General features: G+C 35.5%; 2 protein-coding genes across 5 annotated transcripts; both read right to left on the bottom strand.

Moving 5' to 3' along the window:
• Positions 1-965: 965 nt before the first annotated feature.
• LOC149801762 (uncharacterized) lies at positions 966-12624 on the bottom strand. 2 transcript variants are annotated; one of them, XM_089956088.1, is made up of 5 exons: positions 12487-12624; positions 8931-9043; positions 6762-6983; positions 5866-5958; positions 966-1665 (listed from the first exon to the last, which is right to left on the bottom strand). In XM_089956088.1, exons 2-5 carry the CDS (start codon positions 9031-9033, stop codon positions 1493-1495), a joined length of 591 nt encoding a protein of 196 aa, XP_089812214.1. In that variant the 5' UTR covers positions 9034-9043; positions 12487-12624; the 3' UTR covers positions 966-1492. The 2 variants fall into 2 exon arrangements, with proteins under 2 accessions (XP_089812214.1, XP_089812213.1); XM_089956087.1 differs by lacking the exon at positions 12487-12624 and adding an exon at positions 11420-11579.
• A 1712-nt stretch (positions 12625-14336) lies between these two features.
• On the bottom strand, positions 14337-17920 carry LOC149801761 (uncharacterized). 3 transcript variants are annotated; one of them, XM_089956084.1, is made up of 5 exons: positions 17768-17920; positions 17387-17508; positions 16648-16848; positions 15213-15305; positions 14337-14814 (listed from the first exon to the last, which is right to left on the bottom strand). In XM_089956084.1, the coding sequence occupies exons 2-5, from the start codon at positions 17493-17495 to the stop codon at positions 14627-14629; spliced, it is 591 nt and encodes a 196-aa protein (XP_089812210.1). In that variant the 5' UTR covers positions 17496-17508; positions 17768-17920; the 3' UTR covers positions 14337-14626. The 3 variants fall into 3 exon arrangements, with proteins under 3 accessions (XP_089812210.1, XP_089812211.1, XP_089812212.1); XM_089956085.1 differs by having other exon boundaries at positions 17387-17505; positions 17768-17918; XM_089956086.1 differs by having other exon boundaries at positions 17387-17505; positions 17873-17892.
• Positions 17921-20190: the final 2270 nt, after the last annotated feature.

Genomic DNA, 20190 nt, shown 5'->3' with positions numbered 1-20190 from the left:
AGAGGTTAGTGTTATGACTGGCCAGCCATGGTGTCAGGACAATGTGACTGGGTGGGACATGTTGCTTCATGTCCGCGGCATGGTGTCCCTGTGCTAGACTGCGTGATGGAATGTAAAAGTTTTCAAACAGATGATGTGTAGTTTTCCTTCCAAATAGGTGTCGATTGATTTTAGTGGTTATAATATGATATGTGGTATTCTCAGAGACAGGTTGGGTTGGTTTAGTTTTTACAATACCGCAACACAAGTAGGTTATTTAGTACTTAGACAACTGTTGTAAAATGCCCTGCCACGGAAGCCGACCTGGGCTTATACGACAGTAGGATTCGAACCGGCACCCTTTCAATCACAAGTTTACATAGAGAGACAGAGACAGCGGTAGAGAAAGGGTTTTGCAGTACTTTTCTTGGTTGTCACCAGTTGAAGAAAGTGATAAGAAAAATGACTGACGATATGCCAGTAGAAAGATTTCAAAAGCGTAGCAAGCGAAACAAACCTAATAGAGATTCAAAGGCAGTATTTATTGCTTTACTTTATTGATATCATTATCTTTAATTTTATGTTTTTCAGTAGTAGTTGCAGTAGTAGTAGTAGTAGTAGTAGTAGTAGTAGTATTGTTGTTGGTGATGTTGTTTGTTCACTTCATTGTTCATTTGCACGAATCACTTTTCCTTTAACTGCTATTAAATTTTCGCCCCAAGAGTTTAACGGCTGAAGACTTTCCAGCCTTCCTGTTGAAAGTGAACTCTCCAGTAACTGGAATAAAACTATCGGACTTGTGTTACTTTCAGGCAATATAACCACAATTATAAAAGCAGCCAGTTATTAACTTCTTTTCAAACCTATTATAACTTTTGTTTTCGTGACTGTGGTTTAAGGTTTTGGAAAGCAAATACACAATTTATGTTCTTAATTATGCAAGGAAATAACATATATTGTTCGAGATAACCATGAGAAAGTTTGCAGAGTTTTTACAAATTTATTATCATTTGAGGTGAAATTATATACAGCTTCATCAATTTTTTTCTCCAGCAAAAATTGTATTTGTTCTGGAAAAGTCTATATGCATGGAAAGGTTCCAGATGGATAATGCAAATAATACATATACAGTACAAAACAGAAGAGCTTATATAAGTAAATATACTGTCATCGAGTGTCTGACGACAAAAAAATTAATATTTAATTAAAAATGCTTTCATTTTGGTGTTATACAATTACAATATAGGGTATGCTTCGAATCCATTGTTACTTTAAAATTTAATTCTGACAAAGACAATAGTTAGCGATGTTCAGTTATTTCTAAATCACAAAATTTGCATTTCACAAGTTAATTTCACTTTTCCTTCAATCCGTCTTTAGAATGACTGAAAGCACAAATTTTAACAAATGTCATCAGGTTCTAAAATGACAAATATTTTTTTAATATACCACTGCAGATTTTCGAAACAGAGTGCATTTCAACAGGTTTGCATAACCTAAATAGTTATGTCCGCTATTCTAGATAGGATGTTCCCACGCAAAGGTTTCTGAACGTATAGATGAACCTTTCTGCAGATACTTGTAGATCTAGACAGGCTCGGCCGTTGCTAATCCTCATATTCAAGATAGCCACACAAGCTTTCACAAGAACGATGGGTACTCTCATGCAGATTCTGAAATCTTTGGCTGTAAATAACAAAATAAAATGCCAGACAGAAAGAATTTTCAAGATTTATTTGTAATGGAACTCACTCACACCATGGTCTCACCAAATGGAGCACGTGTACTATTCTTTGGTTCCCTGTTTCAGAAACTTTGCCCCGGAGCATAGCCTTTATTACAGAGAACCAGTTTAGACTTATGCTTAGGCCAGCAACAGACCAAATTAATGTGAAAAATCAGTTGGAAACAACAAATCAAGTTTAGGAGACAAAAAGGAGAAAGAAAACGAATACTAGTATTACAATGAGACAAGTAATTGTTTATCTTGACCTAATGTATTGCATCAGCGCGTTAAAGAATCGTTGGGTCCTAGGAGGTATAGTCAGCATCAACAGGTGTTCGACACAGTTTGACTCAGTAACGTGCTCTTGTTAGACCCTTTGCATGTGTGTGTGCGCGCGCATGTGTGTGTGTGTGTGTACGCATGTGTATGTGTGTAAGTCATCCTGCACTATTCCGGACATAAACAAGAATGGCATGGCCCTTTAACCTATGCTTAGGTACACGTGCTTCTTGCTGGTTTTGATCAGGAGGTAAGATACTATAAATAAACCGTTGTGCTGATGTGAACTGGTGGTAAGATACTATAAATAAGACCATTGTGTTGGTACGGTCAGAAGGTAAGATAGTATAAATAAGACAATCGTGCTGGTGTGGACTGGTGGTATGATATTATAAATAAGACCATTATGCTTTTATGGACTGGTGGAAAGATGTTATAAATAAGACCATCGTGTTAATGTGGTCTGGTGGAAAGATGGTATAAATAAGACCATCGTGCTAATGTGGACTGGTGGAAAGATGTTATAAATAAGACCATCGTGTTAATGTGGTCTGGTGGAAAGATGGTATAAATAAGACCATCGTGCTAATGTGGACTGGTGGAAAGATGTTATAAATAAGACCATCGTGCTAATGTGGACTGGTGGAAAGATGCTATAAATAAGACCATCGTGCTAATGTGGTCTGGTGGAAAGATGCTATAAATAAGACCATCGTGCTAATGTGGATTGGTGGAAAGATGCTATAAATAAGACCATCGTGCTAATGTGGACTGGTGGAAAGATGCTATAAATAAGACCATCTTGCTAATGTGGTCTGGTGGAAAGATGCTATAAATAAGACCATCGTGCTAATGTGGATTGGTGGAAAGATGCTATAAATAAGACCATCGTGATAATGTGAACTGGTGGAAAGATACTATAAATAAGACCATCGTGATAATGTGGACTGGTGGAAAGATGCTATAAATAAGACCATCGTGCTGATGTGGACTGGTGGAAAGATGCTATAAATAAGACCATTGTGCTGATGTGGACTGGTGAAAAGATGCTATAAATAAGACCATCGCGCTAATGTGGACTGGTGGAACGATGCTATAAATACGAACATCGTGCTAATGTGGAGTGTTGGTAAGATATTACATGTATAAATAAGACCATTGTGTTGGTGCGGACCGGTGGTAAGATGCTATAAATAAGACCATCGTTTACGTAATACACTGGTCAACAGTGAAATCATTACTGACTTGAAAAGGCCCTAATCTGTAGTATTTTGGTGTGCCGAACACGAATATAACCGTGAAAAATTTGTATTGGCTCTCGTTTTGAAGATATTCATATACCTCATTTTCTATGTTTCACTGTGTAAATTTCTCCAGTAGGACTGCAGCAACATCCGGAATAATGATGTAACATTGCATAATACCATCATGCTCACATCATCCACAGTTGATTGCATCATTTTCTGATGCAATGCAATACTAATGCCATGCGGCTGCTGAAGTAAGTTGACGTCAGCAGTGTACTATACATGTGTAGGCCTATTATACTAATGCCAGGCGGCTGCTGAAGCTGACGTAAGCAGTGTACTATATAAAGCCCAATCAGATAGGTTCAGCATTTAAAATATTTTAAACGTTGTGCGAGACAGTTCAAGCTACTGTTACATAAAACTTATTATTTTATCCATTTACGTACAATAAAGAACAGTAATGCCTCGAAAGTGTGTTAATACCGCGGACAATTTTTGCTATATTTGTGGGGAAGTGACATTTGCCAACCAGAAGAAAAGTATCAATTCTCAAGTGAAGAAGGCATATCATCTTTACTTCGGATGCAAGGTTGGTGACCAAGACAAGCCTTGGGCTCCGCATATATGCTGTGCTACATGTACAACACAGCTTTCACAGTGGTTGAATTGCAAAAGGTCATCAATGCCGTTTGCAGTCCCAATGGTGTGGAGAGAGCCAAGCAACCACCTAAATGACTGTTACTTCTGCTTGGTTCCTCCTCTTTCCGGCGGAATAACGAAGCGAAAGAAGTCGAGAATAGTCTACCCAAACATTCCGTCTGCATTGAGACCAGTTCCACATGGTGAGGGACTTCCTATTCCAGAACCTCCAGCAGAATATTCTCTTGATTCATCTGACGAAGACAAAGGTGAGTCGACCTGTTCTTCTCCTGGTCCATCAGCATGCAGTGATCCAGATTTTCACTGTGGTGCATCATCAACCCCACACAGAATAACACAGGAAGAACTAAATGACCTGATTCGTGATTTGGACTTATCAAAGAACAAGGCAGAATTGCTAGGATCAAGACTCCAACAATGGAATCTTCTAGAAGAAGATGTCACAATTACTGCATATCGAAAGCGCCACCAGCAATTGGAGCCTTTCTTCAGAAAGGAAAGTAATCTGATATTCTGTTCCGATATTGAGGGCCTCATGAATGCTTTAAAAATCACTCATGACCCACAAGAATGGAGACTATTTGTGGACTCTTCGAAACTGAGTCTCAAGGCTGTGCTTTTGCACAATGGAAACATTCTTCCATCTATTCCAGTAGCGTATGCTGTCCACATGAAAGAGACATACGATAACTTAAGGCAGCTACTGAATTCCATTGAGTATAACAAGTACAGCTGGCACCTCTGTGGTGATTTGAAGGTAGTTGCCCTTTTAATGGGACTGCAGCAAGGATATACAAAATGCATGTGTTTCTTATGCGAGTGGGATAGCCAAGCAAGGGAAATGCACTACATGAGGAAGGAATGGACTCACAGGCAGAATGTAGCCATTGGAGAGAAGAATATCCAACACCCAGCTCTGGTTGAGGCTCAGAAAATCTTGCTACCACCCCTTCACATCAAACTAGGTTTGATGAAGAACTTCGTGAAAGCCATTGACCGGACTTTGCCAGCATTCCGATACCTGCATGAAAAATTCCCTCGACTCAGCGAAGCAAAGATTAAAGAGGGAGTTTTTGTGGGTCCTCAGATTCGAGAGCTTTTCAAAGATGACCGGTTCAACAACTTGCTGGAAGGTGACGCGAAACAAGCATGGAATGCTTTTCGCCTAGTTTCTACAAACTTCCTCGGAAATGTTAGGGCAGAAAACTATAAGGAACTAGTAGAAGACATGTTGATGAAGTATAAGAAACTTGGCTGCAATATGTCTCTAAAGATTCACTTCCTTCATTCCCATTTGGATTTCTTTCCTAGCAACTGTGGTATTGTTAGTGATGAACACAGCGAACGTTTTCATCAAGATATCGCAACAATGGAACAAAGATACCAGGGAAAATGGTCCACTACAATGCTGGCTGACTACTGCTGGACACTCCTCAGAGATGCTCCCGAACAGCTGTACAAGAGACAGGCGAAGAAATCTAAGATGTAGTCAATGACTTGATTTTTTATAGGTAGGCTATTACAGTTGACCTTTTACTATTGGAATGCATTTCGTTATGTAAACATTAATTTCTTGCAGATTACAAAAAAACTAGAGCCAATTTTGCAATTTGACTGTCATATTCGTGTTCAGCACATAAAAATTGATAAGAATTGACTAATTTTATTTCAGTAACATGACTTTTGTAAAAATTTGTTGTCCAGTGATATCAACCAGAGCAAAAAAGGAACATTTAAATTTCCATTTTCGTGCAAGTTAAAATACTCTGCATTGATGCCATCATTTCTTTTTCCAATGACCTAGGCTCTAATATGCATTGTGTTTAATGATGAAAGGATAGGCTATTCCTATCCATCTATAAATAGCGTGATTTGGTGACAAGTTTAATACTGTGCTGGAATTTCCTCTGCTATTTTTAATTACACTGACCTTGATTGTCATGCAAAGTTAAGTCAGAAGAAACAGTTTACCTGGGATGGATATGCAGTAGATGGGCATGGATTCGTACATAGCACAAATTAGAAACTTTCTTTCTGGCTCCATATATGTTACCTTGAGGCATACTGTAACGTAACAAAATAGAAAACGAGTGTTGAAACAAACGATAGTTATTTAAAACAACACAAAAGGTGCGTGCAGAGAATATTTTTCTTTTAAAATTGTCAGTGTAATTGCAGTTTTTGTTTGTGTACTTGACCTTTATGCTTTCCATGGAACCAAATGGATAAGATAAAAGTTTTACCCCTGTATCAGATGTTTTCTCCCAAATTTGGCGAACTTCCACCCAGAGAGAATTTATGGTTACGGATAGATGAATGGAGAAGTTATGGTCAATGATATACAGATGGAGGGTATCACAATATCCCCGATGTGTATTTTAGCATGGTCATGTGATATATGACTTATCTGCTTCAGGAGGTCGCCCAATTCACCCTGCGAAATTTTGGCAGGTAACATAATCTAGTGTACCGAAAAAGGGATGCAATGTGGAATTTTCCGTTTTAACTCTGACTTGTGCGGAAATTTAGAATAACCCATTATTAACCGACATTTTCTTTCATAATTTTTCTCTAACTCTTAAAGTTTTCTTTTCACCCCCCCCCCAAAAAAAAAAAAACCCCACATTTTTTTTCTTATTTATTCAACTTCCGAACTTTACTTTGTTAAGAGATATAACCCGTTCCATTTGGCGCGAACATTGTCTGCCTAGGTTTGTACTTAGATTAATTCTTGCGTAAATGAATTGGCAAAATAAAATCTTGTACTCGTGTATCGGGCAAATATTCTTACTTTGAGTGTTATGTATTTTTAAAAGATAAATTCACCTCCACCTCGAAAACAATAAAATAATTATTCCTTTACTTACTGAAAGTAAAACATATTTCGCAAGTATTGTTCCTACAGCTTAAATTGAACAGGTTCTTGAAGTTCCGGTGAAAACGAAGCAGATCGTCAATGGTTTCCATCTTCAGCTCAACTTCCAAGAGGTCTAAAGCAATAGTGATGTCGTCTGCATCATTCTTCGAAGACATTGTATCGCTCACGTCCGCAGATGCATAGCTGTCTTCCAAAGGCAATAGTTGTTCAGCTGCATTTAGAGAGTTCGAAAAAAAATTAAGTTTATTTTTATTAATCTATCATTCGAAAATAAAAATAAGTCGACACTAAACATATATATATATATATATATATATATATATATATATATATATATATATATATATATATATATATATGGCGAATAACAATCATTTCAAGTACACTGGATCCAGCAAGGAATCACGTGTGTTAGGGATTGATTAAGATAAATGCAATAAACTGACAACGAACAATGCGAAACTAGTATCAGGCTAGCCCGAGCGCTTTCGACCATTTAAAGAGTCCTTTTCAAAGGTAAATACAAAACATAGACAAGACAAACAAATAAAACAGAAAAACGGTTACGTTTGCGAAACTTTTCATGGTTGTTTCTATAAGAATTCAACCTTTTAACTCTATTACGTATCAACTAGTCTATTTCAGATTGTTGCTGATACTGGAACATATTTGTGTTGACCAAGAAATTGAGGAGCCACAACGACATCTATTATTTTATGTAAATTTATGTAAGCGCAGATTATATCCCGGTTATTTCATTCTTATAGTAGTCATATATATATATATATATATATATATATATATATATATATATATATATATATATATATATATATATATGCAAATAATACTATCATACAGGTTAGAGAATTTTTAATTTGTACTCTACGAAGGTTCGAACCCAGGTCCGCGGGTAAACGGCACCCATCGCCTTGCCGGCACACACGAGCCCATATTCAATCACGAGTAAGCACACATCACCAAACAATGATGTTACTCAATCGGTGTTGTATGCACTCGTGTGTAGCAGACACACTCGCATGACATACACACAAGTGCATATAACACCGATTTATAGTATTATTTGTATTAAAATATTAATTCTGACTACTATTATCAAGCAGGTTATATTTGTAATTCTCTCTCTCTCTCTCTCTCTCTCTCTCTCTCTCTCTCTCTCTCTCAACCGCTCCGGTGGCCTAGTGGTTAGAGCGTCCGCCTCGGATGCGGGAGGTCGTGGGTTCGATCCCCGGCCGGGTCATACCAGAGACTTACAAAAATGGTACTAACAGCTGCCTCGTTTGGCGTTCAGCATTAAGAGGTTAGTGTTAGGACTGGTCGGCCTGGTGTCAGGATAATGTGACTGGGTGGGACATCATGCTACATGTCTGTGGCATTATGCCACAGTGCTAGACATCACTTCAAACCGCCACATTGCAGACATCGTAGCGATATGACTGAATTTTTTTTAAATCTATGTTAAAAATCGAAATCACATCACAACACATCTCTCTTATATATATATATATATATATATATATATATATATATATATATATATATATATATATATATATATGACATTTTATGTCAGTTGATACATACTTTTAACCTACTTGTGCCATCGATGACAACGCGCACACGCAAAACTAAAATTAACATTTAAAATAAAGTGTTCTTGCACAATTAAAAAATATGTCATTTTATGTGTAGGGGTTTTATAGCTAGATAATAAGGGTTGATATCAACCGCTTTCAGAACATATCATATAATTAAATTGATAGTAAAATAATTTATGCAGAATCGTCACATCATAGGCAATGGATTCTTGGGAATTATACATTTTTTGTTTGTCTTAGTTCTCTGAACCTTACCTTCTGAAGTTCTGCAGTATTGTTTTCTCTCGAGGACGGATCTATCGTCTACCGTATAATTTATTTCCTGCATAAAATACCTAAAACAAATCAAGGCTTTGTTGTACACGTATGTATGTATGTATGTATGTATGTATGTATGTATGTATGTATGTATGTATGTATGTATGTATGCATGCATGCATGTATGTATGTATGTATGTATGTATGTATGTATGTATGTATGTATGTATGTATGTATGTATGTATGTATGTATGTTTTTTATCTACTGACGCTTGATTACCTCCCATGGAGTTGCTCTCTTGCTCTAAATCCTTTGGAAATCTAGCTGATATTTGTACGCAGACCAGAAAACAGACGATCGTAAAAGAAATGAAAACTTTCATGGTTGGTTATCTGCAGAATTAAATGAATAACGATATTATTTTCAGTAGTAGTAGTAGTAGTATTATATGCTGAAATGATTAAATGACTATCAAAAGTGTATCAGGTGTTAATGTTAGACCAGAAGGGTGTGGGTTCCCATTTTTTCCGGAACCAAACCTGGCCGCATGTCGTGGTGTTTGTCCGTGCAATACTGCACCCCGTCGTAAGTGCGCAGGTCAAAAGTGTGCCGACAAATGCGCGCCAACAAAAGCGTGCAGCGAAATACGCCCGTCAAATGCGCGCCGTCAAAAGCGCGCAGCATAAACTATAAGCCTGTAATCTTATTATGACTTTCATTGATAAATGTCTCATTTCAAATGAAAAAAAAAAACTATTAGTTTGAATCACTGTTTCCAGTGAGCAGACATCAAAGTGTGTACCCTCTTAATATTGAGTAGAAATAAAGGTACTGGTTTCAATCGCCGTTTTCATTGAGCAGACATCAAGGTGCGTATTTACGTAGTATAAGCCAAGAAATATCTGCGCGGAATCGCACATAACGTTGCAATTTGAAAAATGATAGACATAAGAAAATGAAAATCATATTAATTTTTATAATTGTTTTGCCATGTTTGTTTGTCTTGATTATGCACGTAACGTTGCAATTTGAACAGTGATAGAAATAATACACTGAAACTCATTTTAATAATGTTAAACATTTTTAAATAGTGAATATTTGCTTATTTATTTGACACCATAACTTTTATAATTTACGCCTTGCGCGCTTTTGTCGGCGCGCATTTGTCTACGCTTTTGACCTGCACGCTAACGACGGGATACCGTGGAATACACTTTAGCTCAAATTGTCTCTGCACGATATAACTTCGTGTTTTGATGTATCGTTCAATGTCAATCGATCTTCACATCATCATTATCATTGTCTTAGTTATCACCCTTTTGTGCATCATGACCCCCGAAGTCCTGTGCCCATGTACTAGAGAAGTCAGTTAAAACGTTCTTTGATTTATTATTGCAAACTATACAAAAGATACTGTTATAGACATACGTCGACATGATTTGATCGAGACTGGCTGGCATGGAAACAGAATCGTTGCACTTTTTGACCAACAAATAGCTTTCACTCTCTGAGACTGTTACCATTTTTCAAAAGGAAGAATAACATCACTATATGTATGTATGTAGGTAGGTAGGTAGGTAGGTAGGTAATGCTGAATTTTTTTAAAAAATTGCAAAAAAATAAGGAAGATAAACACTTTCAAATAAATGTAAACGTTAAGTATAAGATAAAATATACATGTAAATATGTTTAAATTCTGTAAATGTTTATAAAATAGCAGATAGGGGTAACACATGTAAAATCCTTTAAACATTATAAAAATTGTTGTATAAACCGCATTTCCTGAAAAAGTTTTTCTTATGTGGTACGTCCTCGTAGAGTTTTTTTCAAGAAGCTCATGTCAATTATTTCTGTCGCACAGGACTGAAATTTATAAACTCGACAAGAATGTGATATAGTCAGTGGACACTGGCATGGTATCCATTCCGGTTGAGGTTAACTGTTAAGGAGATATGCACAAGTCAAGTCCATCCGATATGTGATCGGCACAATACCATGTAATCTCTTTAGTGTGTTCGATACGAAGGATGCAACTATCCAGGCGTGAGTTTGATGTTCTTGAACTCTTGCATAGTTTTCAAACTGCATTTTGCCAAATATGACGAACATGTTGATTTATACAATATCTGCAGTCTACATGTGGAAGCATCCATTCGGAGACGGTAGACCGCAGGACAGCATAACATCACTAATATATTTGCTTTTGTTAGATAAATTAGGAACAAATTACACAGAGCTCACACTTGCATGTGTTCGTTTTTGCAAGTAAATATGTCTATGGTTTATTCACAGACAAACGTAGACACAGTCAAGCAGACGGAAAAAGAGCAGAAGACAAATATACCGACAGACAACGAGACGGGCGCTTTTTCTACAAATGTGCAAGCAGATGAGAGGGAGAGCTAGTGAGGAAGATGAAAGAAATAACGATCAAAGAGACTCTCATAACAACGGACGAACAGACAGTAACAAGCAACGCGATAGACTATTAGAATCCATTATATGCATCGATGGCGATTGTAAAGTTCCACCCGATGGTCAGAATTTTGCGCAAAACATGACAGGGCATAATGTACGACTATTTGTTTTAATATAAAGAAAATCACATTCCTGAACGAAAAGTGGTTGTCGAAACCACTGCGATCGTGGTAAAACATAATACGAGGCCGGACGAATTTAACGTTATGAAGGAGAGGTACATTTCTTATCGTTATTCTACAATACAACAACTTAAAACTTAAGAATTTGAGAAATAGAGAGGTACTCACCAAAACGATGTCAAAGATATGCCACCAGAGACGGTACTGATTCTGGTGCGAAGTAGTCATTTATATCCTGTTTAAATCCGGGACTTTGAAGCGTTCCATTCAAGCAATTGAAAACTTCTTCAAGAATACTTACGACTTCGGTCGCCTACACTTTCATTACGATTGTTTTGAAGTTAGTCGGGAAGTAAAGTATATGTACATCCTATGTTTCTACACGATATACGTTAAGACAAAGACACGGTCATATAATTAAAGGATGAATTAGAACCCTAATATCCTGTTAGTGATGCATCCTGGTCGTTAATGTTGCCACAACATTGAGTTTAGACCTTTCGTCATATTAAAGTTAATAATGATTTTATCCCTTCGTCTCAGTAACTTTAATCGTTTGGTCTTGTAAATATTTAAATGCAACATGTTTTAAATCTCTCTCTCTCTCTCTCTCTCTCTCTCTCTCTCTCTCTCTCACACACACACACACACACACACACACACACACACACACATATATATATATATATATATATATATATATATATATATATATATATATATATATATATATATATATATATATATATATATATATATATATATATATATATATATAACAGGGATTTACAGATTTTTATAAAAGTCAGCTAGCCCGCGGTAGGCAAACTGGAAGATTGAACTTGCCCTTGCATAATTTGATCTTGCCTCAGAAATAGTATCCTAACATGAGTGAGACAATAAGATAAAATATGGTATGATTTAAGGAAATTGTGTTTATTGAAACTGTGTTTTCTTTGTATATCTGTTGGCACCTTACAACCATATGCAGATAGCTAAAATAATTAAATATATATTATAAAGAGTGAGAATGCAGATATACAGTTGGAAGACCAAAAGCAGACATGTACATGTATATATACAGTTAAGGGTATAGATAGAAAAGATATTAAAAAAAAAATAGCTACATTTTTAGGGAGAGCGGGGGGGGGGGAGAGAGAGAGAAAGAGAGAGAGAGTTAAAGATAGACTGTCTGTTATAATTTATTTATTCTTATTTGATTAGTGAACACTTACCGGAGGGTAAAATGCAGAACATTAAGCATTCGAAACTAAACACGACCACTGGATGGTAAATTAGCTTGTACGGAGCTGCTGTATTTTACCCAGACCGCCGACGTTCACTTGCAATGTTGAGCTTGCCCGAACCGGATTTGAGCTTGGATATATATATATATATATATATATATATATATATATATATATATATATATATATATATATATTATCAAATAGTATATTTAAAATGCATGTAGCTTTTTAAAAGAGCACTAAATTATAAATCATAGACGTGGTTTACATATATTTCAATAGTTGTATTATATTACAAATTTAAAAGCAATGTGTAAAATTGTTTTCGGATGTAATTAGGTTTGTGAGAAATTTAAATTGCAACAGTGATAAAACAGCATGATGGAAGTTAATGATAATTGTCTCAACTGAAATATCTTATAGGTAGTACAATATTTATGTATACAGGCGTATCTTTACAAATTCCGCAGTTAGCACCGCTCTTGCAGTAAATGGGCTACATGTCGTATGTTGTGTCAAAACATGAAGAAAACATTGATACTAACTTTACTGCAAGCAGCGTGCACCACATGCCAAAAGTCTCTCTCTTTTTCCGACATTCTTGGTTGACACACGCCAAAAATACACATAATTTTTCTTGAAGGTAGCATCTTTCCTGTACGGACTCCTTCTCGTAGCGCAATTTGAAGTAACACACCTACTGAGATGAAATTCAGTCTTGCTCCAAACTGTGGAGTACTTATCTCTGAGACTAGGGGAGAAATACTGCGTTACAAACGGATATATGTACATGCATGATTGGATCGGTACGTCAGGTAGTTCTTTTTCTTTCATCAGCAAAACAATGAAATTTAAGCTTCATCATTGGAATATCAAATATATGTAAGATAAATCCAGTTTCAGCAATCCATTGGTTCTGTCTCCTGACTACTGTGTTACTTAGGTTAATACATTGATAAGTTTTCTGTATGTCCTATAATGACACCCCATGACATAAAAAATACGTCATGACATAATATAAGACCGAGCATCTGAATGTATTTAAAGTAATTTAATAACACTGTTATATCATAACTTTTCGTCATGTGATAAAAATATTACATTTTGTGCTCATTTAAAATTAAATTTATGAAAATCATGAATTATATTTAAATATTTGGCTTGCCAAGGCTAGTAGGGGTTAAAATTATTCGAATCGTTTCATAAATTTGATTGGAATGGAGTACTAGAGTAAGATAATATTTATTGTGACAGACTGATTTATTAATCTACGTTTTCCCGTCGTTATATTGGTACTTGCTTTATTCAGTGTAACAGTTTACTCTGTCTTAAAATGTTTATTAAGAAAATCCGATCTCTTAATTGGAAATCCTACAAATATTTTTAAACATTTATTGGAAAATCATTTCCACAAATTTAGGTAATAAAAAATATACTTTTAGTCCCTTTTTCCCTAAACACGGTGAATATCGATTAAAATATTCATCTTTCTTTAATTTAATTATCTAAGAAAATGAAAGAAAATATAAATGGTCAATTGATGTCGTGAGAAACGTGACTGTTATTGTATTTTAAAAAACGTGATTAATCGTGCCAATACATAGACCATCGAAATATTTACACTGGTAAACAAACAAAAATTAAGTATACACATGGTAAAGGAAAATGCACTTTAAAAAATGAAGACATCGTCTTTAAACATCGTTTTGATCACTCTCTCTCTCTCTCTCTCTCTGCCAGCAAAAGTTTTTAAAGTAATTTATTGAATGTATGTAGTGTAGTCTATAAAGTTCGCTCTGCATGGAATTGATCTTAAAAAATTGAAATAGACTATATGCAAAGCTTAATTTTATTTTAGACGCCACACAATCAGAAAAAGATAGGAAATCTGGTAAATTGATATACATTGGATATAATAAAGGTTAAGTAATTAAGATGTGGATTTGTCATAGCGTGGACTGTCTTGACGTTGCGCAGAGCATTTGTACATGTGTTTTTCCCATCATTCTCTTCGCGTCCTTGGCGATGGTTTTAATTTCTACAAACTCTGTTAAGACAAAACACTTTCTTATTAGAATGAGCATCATCGAAAACAAATCGCCGATCGTTTGTCAAACATATGTAGTTAAGTTGGCTTCCAAAGGCTGGAGATTCCAATGCATATATTTTTGATGGATTTGGACATTCCAGCCGCAGATACTTTCACGTCCATGCAGGCTTTACCCTCGCTAATGTTCACATTCTTGATTTCCAGGCAGACATTAACACTGACAAATTTGATTTGTATCTTCTTGCAGTATTTAAAGTCCCTAGCTGTAAATAAAAAAAAAATAGTTTAAAAAATAAGTAGATATAATAATAGATAACAAGATATATTGATAGAGACAGAGAATAAAAGAAATTGTATATATATATATATATATATATATATATATATATATATATATATATATATATATATATATATATATATCCTCACTTACTTACCAATGTATAAAGTCCTACCTACCTACCGTCACTGAGATAGCGATCAATGACTTATGCTACTGCCATACATTGACCCAGTGACTGATCCCTAATAGAATGTAATACGTTAAGATGTACAAAGTGCTGTAATCGTATTCTAATATGAAAAGTAACCTGTCTGTTTTGTAACTATATCGAATATAAAAGCATGTACCAAGAAAAATTAGAAAAGCACGAATATTCACCAGGGAAGGTCTTGCAGAAGACATTGCTGCCTTTGTACGTAGCACAAAATTGAAACTCGTTGGTTCCTGCCAAAAAGATTACCTGGACGCAGACTGCAACGTAAAAAGGTAAATAAGGATCAAAGTGTATGGTAGATATATCGATGAAAAACTTCATGAAAAGCTCGTGAGCATTACTGAAAAAAGTGTAAATTGACTGATGTAACGTATATTATACCAGATATCTGGAAGCAAGAAAGCAGTATCTGTCACTAACACATCTAAATTGCTTAAACTAAACCCAGTAATCACCCTGTACTATCTAAGTGACTGCAGCATATATTATCAAAGGTGTAAAAGGAGTTTGGTGACCTTGTAAGCACTTTGAAACGTACTCACTCATGCACATGCAGTAACAGAATAGTCATATCTTTCTTGTCGAAAAGCAAACGTTTGCACGCTTTTTTGTTAGCATGAGGTTGACAAATATTTGTACAGAAATACAATAGGAGCTCTTGTTGTAGTTGTTGTTGTTGTAATGGGGTTTAACACTATTTTCAGCACAAGACAGGCTATACATGGCGGCCAATGGTGGAAGAAGAACACGGGAAAACCCTGGGAAGGACCGCCGACCAAACTAGAGCTTTGCTCTCTAACGTTAAATTATGTGCGTCCCTCTATATATAAATCAAATTAATTTAATCAGCCAATGATCGCATTAAACAATTAATGTATTTACAAAGGACACACACAAGTAGTCGAATATAAAAGTATAGAAAACATACTCTGTTTGCAGTATGCAAACGTTTGCCGAAATAGCAGTGAACACTTTGAACACTACGGGGAAGTCAAAGAGGTTATACGTCTTTTCCGAGTCCTGAAATTAACATTTGCTTACAAAGAAAAGAGTACGGTCGTTACATTTGTATGATCAATAACTAGGTAGTATGGACATTTATAAGAGACCAAATTCCAACAAAAGTAGTTTTTAAATACGAAAATGGCATGTACTCAAGCAGCAGGTGAACTTTTGAACGTTTGAGTACAACTGGTGACACAAAAAACAAACACAAAAGAACAGCCGAAATGGGACTAATTATGTAAGAACGGGAACAACAATTCTCTGCAAAATTCACATTCTCACTTACCCACATTGGCAGAGCCATAGAGTCGATCCCACGCGGACAGAGGCGAGATTGATAGCCTTTCGCCTTGAAAGCTTTATACCACTCGGCAACCAGGGACCCCTCTGGGTTTAAAGGACCGACTTTGCCGAAACATGAATTATAATATTGGATGGAGTAGACGTAAAAGGGTGGGACAGGTTTTGTTCCACATATACTGGTGGAATATAAGCCTTGAACTGTTAATGCAACACTCTGAACATGTTTGAGATTTGTTTGACTATTATTTGTGTCGTCTTTATGAATCTATTTTTTATGATAGCATGATTTACCTTGCTTTAGACACCATTCGCAGGAGTCACCGTTGCACACCATCACATCCTTGTAGTTCTGAAGGAAATGCAACACGTCGTCAATGGTTTCCATTTCCTGTATCTCGTCCAGTTCGCCAAAAGTCGCAGAATTATCAGCTGCAGCATCTCTGTTTACTTCAGTACCAACATCACTTTCTTCCAACGTCAATATCAATCCAGCTGAAATAATGAGTACGATACTTTATTTACTATCTTTGTAACATCATCGGTATCCACGGTATAACTTTGCACACCAAAATAAATTTGCCGATCAGGTGTAAATAGAAATTTATTCTCCATTACGTCATTTCGTGACATGACGTCATTATAACATGGATCATATTTCAAATTCCTGTTATATTTGGCGTATTGAAATTTATTTTTTCTATATAATGTGGGGAAAAATAAGGCACACTTCATTATTGATTTCCTTGATTTTTTAAAGAACGTATAATCTCAAAATGTTATTGGGAACAATATTTGCGTAGGAATTGTTGTCTATTTCAATCGAGGATAGCTTAAAAAAAATGCAGTTTGGGGTGCTGTGGTTATGTCATATGAATTTTGTTTCAGGTTAGACCCTTTATGACATTTGTCCTAGTCTCCTCCAGGCTTACAAAGACGTTTCTAAGATAATCTTCTTTATAATATTGGTGTTACCATCAGTGAAAATCTCATGCTTTGAAGCAAAGATGTTTATTTACGCATGCATCATTACCTTTCTGGTAGTCCTCAATTCCACTGAGTTCCTTTTGAATTGTAGAAATATAGGAGGCCTGAACGCCGACCAGAAAGATGGTAACCGCAAGTACAATGATCCCGTTCATAGCTGGTTATCTGCTTTTATAATAATAATAATAATAATAATAGCAACACCACCACCACCAACAACAACAATAACAACAATAATAATAATAACCAATAATATTAATAACAATGATAATAATAATACTAATAACAATAATAATGATAAGAAGAAGAAGGAGAGGCGAAGGAAGAAGCAGAAGAAGATGATGATAAATACGCATTCAGAGTCAGGACGAAGAAGGCAAACAGACAGGTGAACGGACGTTCACTACGACTGGATTGGTCAACAAACCTATGAAAAATAAGAGAGAGAGAGGGTTATAATCTATGCGATATCAAAGATATGCCACCAGGAAGGGACTGGTGTCTCCAAATGACCTGACCGAGTGTTTTATACCCTGGTTAGATCCGGGAGACTGATATTTGCTCAAAACACTCATAAACTGCTGAGGAATAAGTTTCTCACTGTAAAGCCTTTTATAATAACTGATGAGAAGTCATCCGGAATCAGGAGAAAGTGCATCAATACTGTTTGTATACCGTACACATACACAGTAGTTTCGTTGTTTTCTGATTTTTTTAATGGCTTTTTATTGCTGTAGAAATAAAAAGATGGGAAATGAGGAGGAAAATAAATTATAAGGTAGGGGTGAATCCTTCATGTCGACAATCTCCTTTTATCATAAACCATTATGTGTATTGTACAGTCACTTTCACCCAGCATTTAATACTGTTATTAAGGAGCTTTACGACAAAATGGTTTAACAATTCTAAAACTTTAACAATGATTGTTTTGGTGTGCATTATAGACAAACAGCAACCATTTGAGTTTTGATTAGTGTCTTTGGTTCGGTTGGGGGTACAATGTTTTGTCTTAGGAAACAACATTTTCACCGATATACCAAACACACACAAACGCACAGACACACAGACACCCCTAATACATCCCGCTCGATTAGTAATTATAGTAACAGAAGGAGTAGGTTCTAACCCATTAGCAATACATGATGATGCTGTCTTATTAGACCCAATTAAAATGGTGCTATGTCTCCAATTTTTTCAACGCTGTTTTAGCTTGTTCTCTTGTGGATAAAAGTTATTACCATTTTCTTTTGACTAGAAGATAAATTTTTGCTCTCGTAAAAAGTGATCAATATTTATCCAAAAGAACATAAAACACCAACTGTATATCCGTTTTACTCTGAGGTTTTATTAGTTTAAAATCTTTTTTTCCTTCAGGAAACGGTATTTCTCCTTAAATATACTCTCTTTCATCATTATCGTGTTTTAGAGCAAATGTTTAGCTAAGAAGTGATTAATGATCATTTGGACCTGCAATTTAAAATAAAATACATTTTTCTATTACGATTTAGTTTATCCAAAATATCTTTGTGACTGTTAGATTTGTTTCTTAATCTAATTAATTTTTCTTGTTTAAATTCCCAAATCTAACAATTGATTTGTTGTTACCTTATTAGACATGCAGCTAATGCCATTGATCATTTTATTCTAAATCATCAATTTCTTGCACAAATCTCACATTTGATCCTTTTGACTCTCCTTGAGTGAAGAATATTCAATAAGTTTTTTTTTCTCAAATAAAGAGACACTCCAAAAACTCTTGCTAATTTACGGAACATTTCAAATTTTAAAAAGAGATAGTATCTGTATATTTCTTTCAACCGGAAAGGTTATAAACACACAAAAGACTATAATAATCAACATCAACTGAATCATAAGCAGTGTTTCTAAAAATGTATCATTATATTACAAGCACAAATTTGTGATCAACATTTTGGTATATATCATATACAATAAAGAAAACGCCATGCATTCATAAGTTTTATTTGTTTTACTAATTATCATCGCAGATAACGATGAACACTAAGTTAGATCATTAGTAGTAGTAGTAGTTGTTGTTGTTGTTGTTGTTGTGGGGTTTAACGCCATTTATCAGTACACGATATGCTATGTATGGCGGCCAGTATTAATGGTGGAGGAAGAACCCGGGTTTCCCGGGAAGAACCACCGACCCACGAGAAGCTACTGGCAAGCTTTCTCACATACCCACATTGGCCGAATCCTAGACTAGAACCCACGCAGACAGAGGTAAGATGGCAGTGATCCGTAACGGAGAGCGCTTTAGACCACTCGGCCACTCGGGGCCCCAGATCATTAGTATATTATATCTGTTGATTCATAACTTACATAACAATCACTCGTTCGTCAAAACATAGGTTTAAAGGACATAAATTATAAAGAGGTAAAAATCATATCAAACAAAGATGAAAACTGGATTTCATTTTGTAAGATTTCTTGCTTGACAAATTTTGAAACATTAGCAACAATTAAAAAAACAATCACGTTTTCAGATCGCATAGGAATCATGTCACAATGACTATAAAAGCAAGCAGCAAGTTTGAATGAGTACAAATTTACTTAGACTCTAAAACAGTTTACAAATATGGTGCCTGAATATTTCAGTCAAAACATTTACCCATATGAATATATGAATAGTTTAAAGCGTTTAGTGAAACAGCTAGAACACTAATATGAAGGAGTTTTTCATCACCTAATGATTGAAGCATTAAATGTTGATTACCAGCACGTGCACGATGTCATGCATTATCTTAACTTTTTATTTATTTTAAAACATTAGGGGACCTACATGACTATTACGTAAATAAAACTACATTGATGCCACGTGACATTTAT

Source organism: Sinohyriopsis cumingii, chromosome 4, assembly GCF_028554795.1.
Source record: "Sinohyriopsis cumingii isolate HCF-2022 chromosome 4, ASM2855479v2, whole genome shotgun sequence".
Classification (NCBI taxonomy): domain Eukaryota; kingdom Metazoa; phylum Mollusca; class Bivalvia; order Unionida; family Unionidae; genus Sinohyriopsis; species Sinohyriopsis cumingii.
The sequence above is the reverse complement of the archived record's forward strand: the minus strand, read 5'-3'. Positions and strand labels throughout refer to the sequence as shown.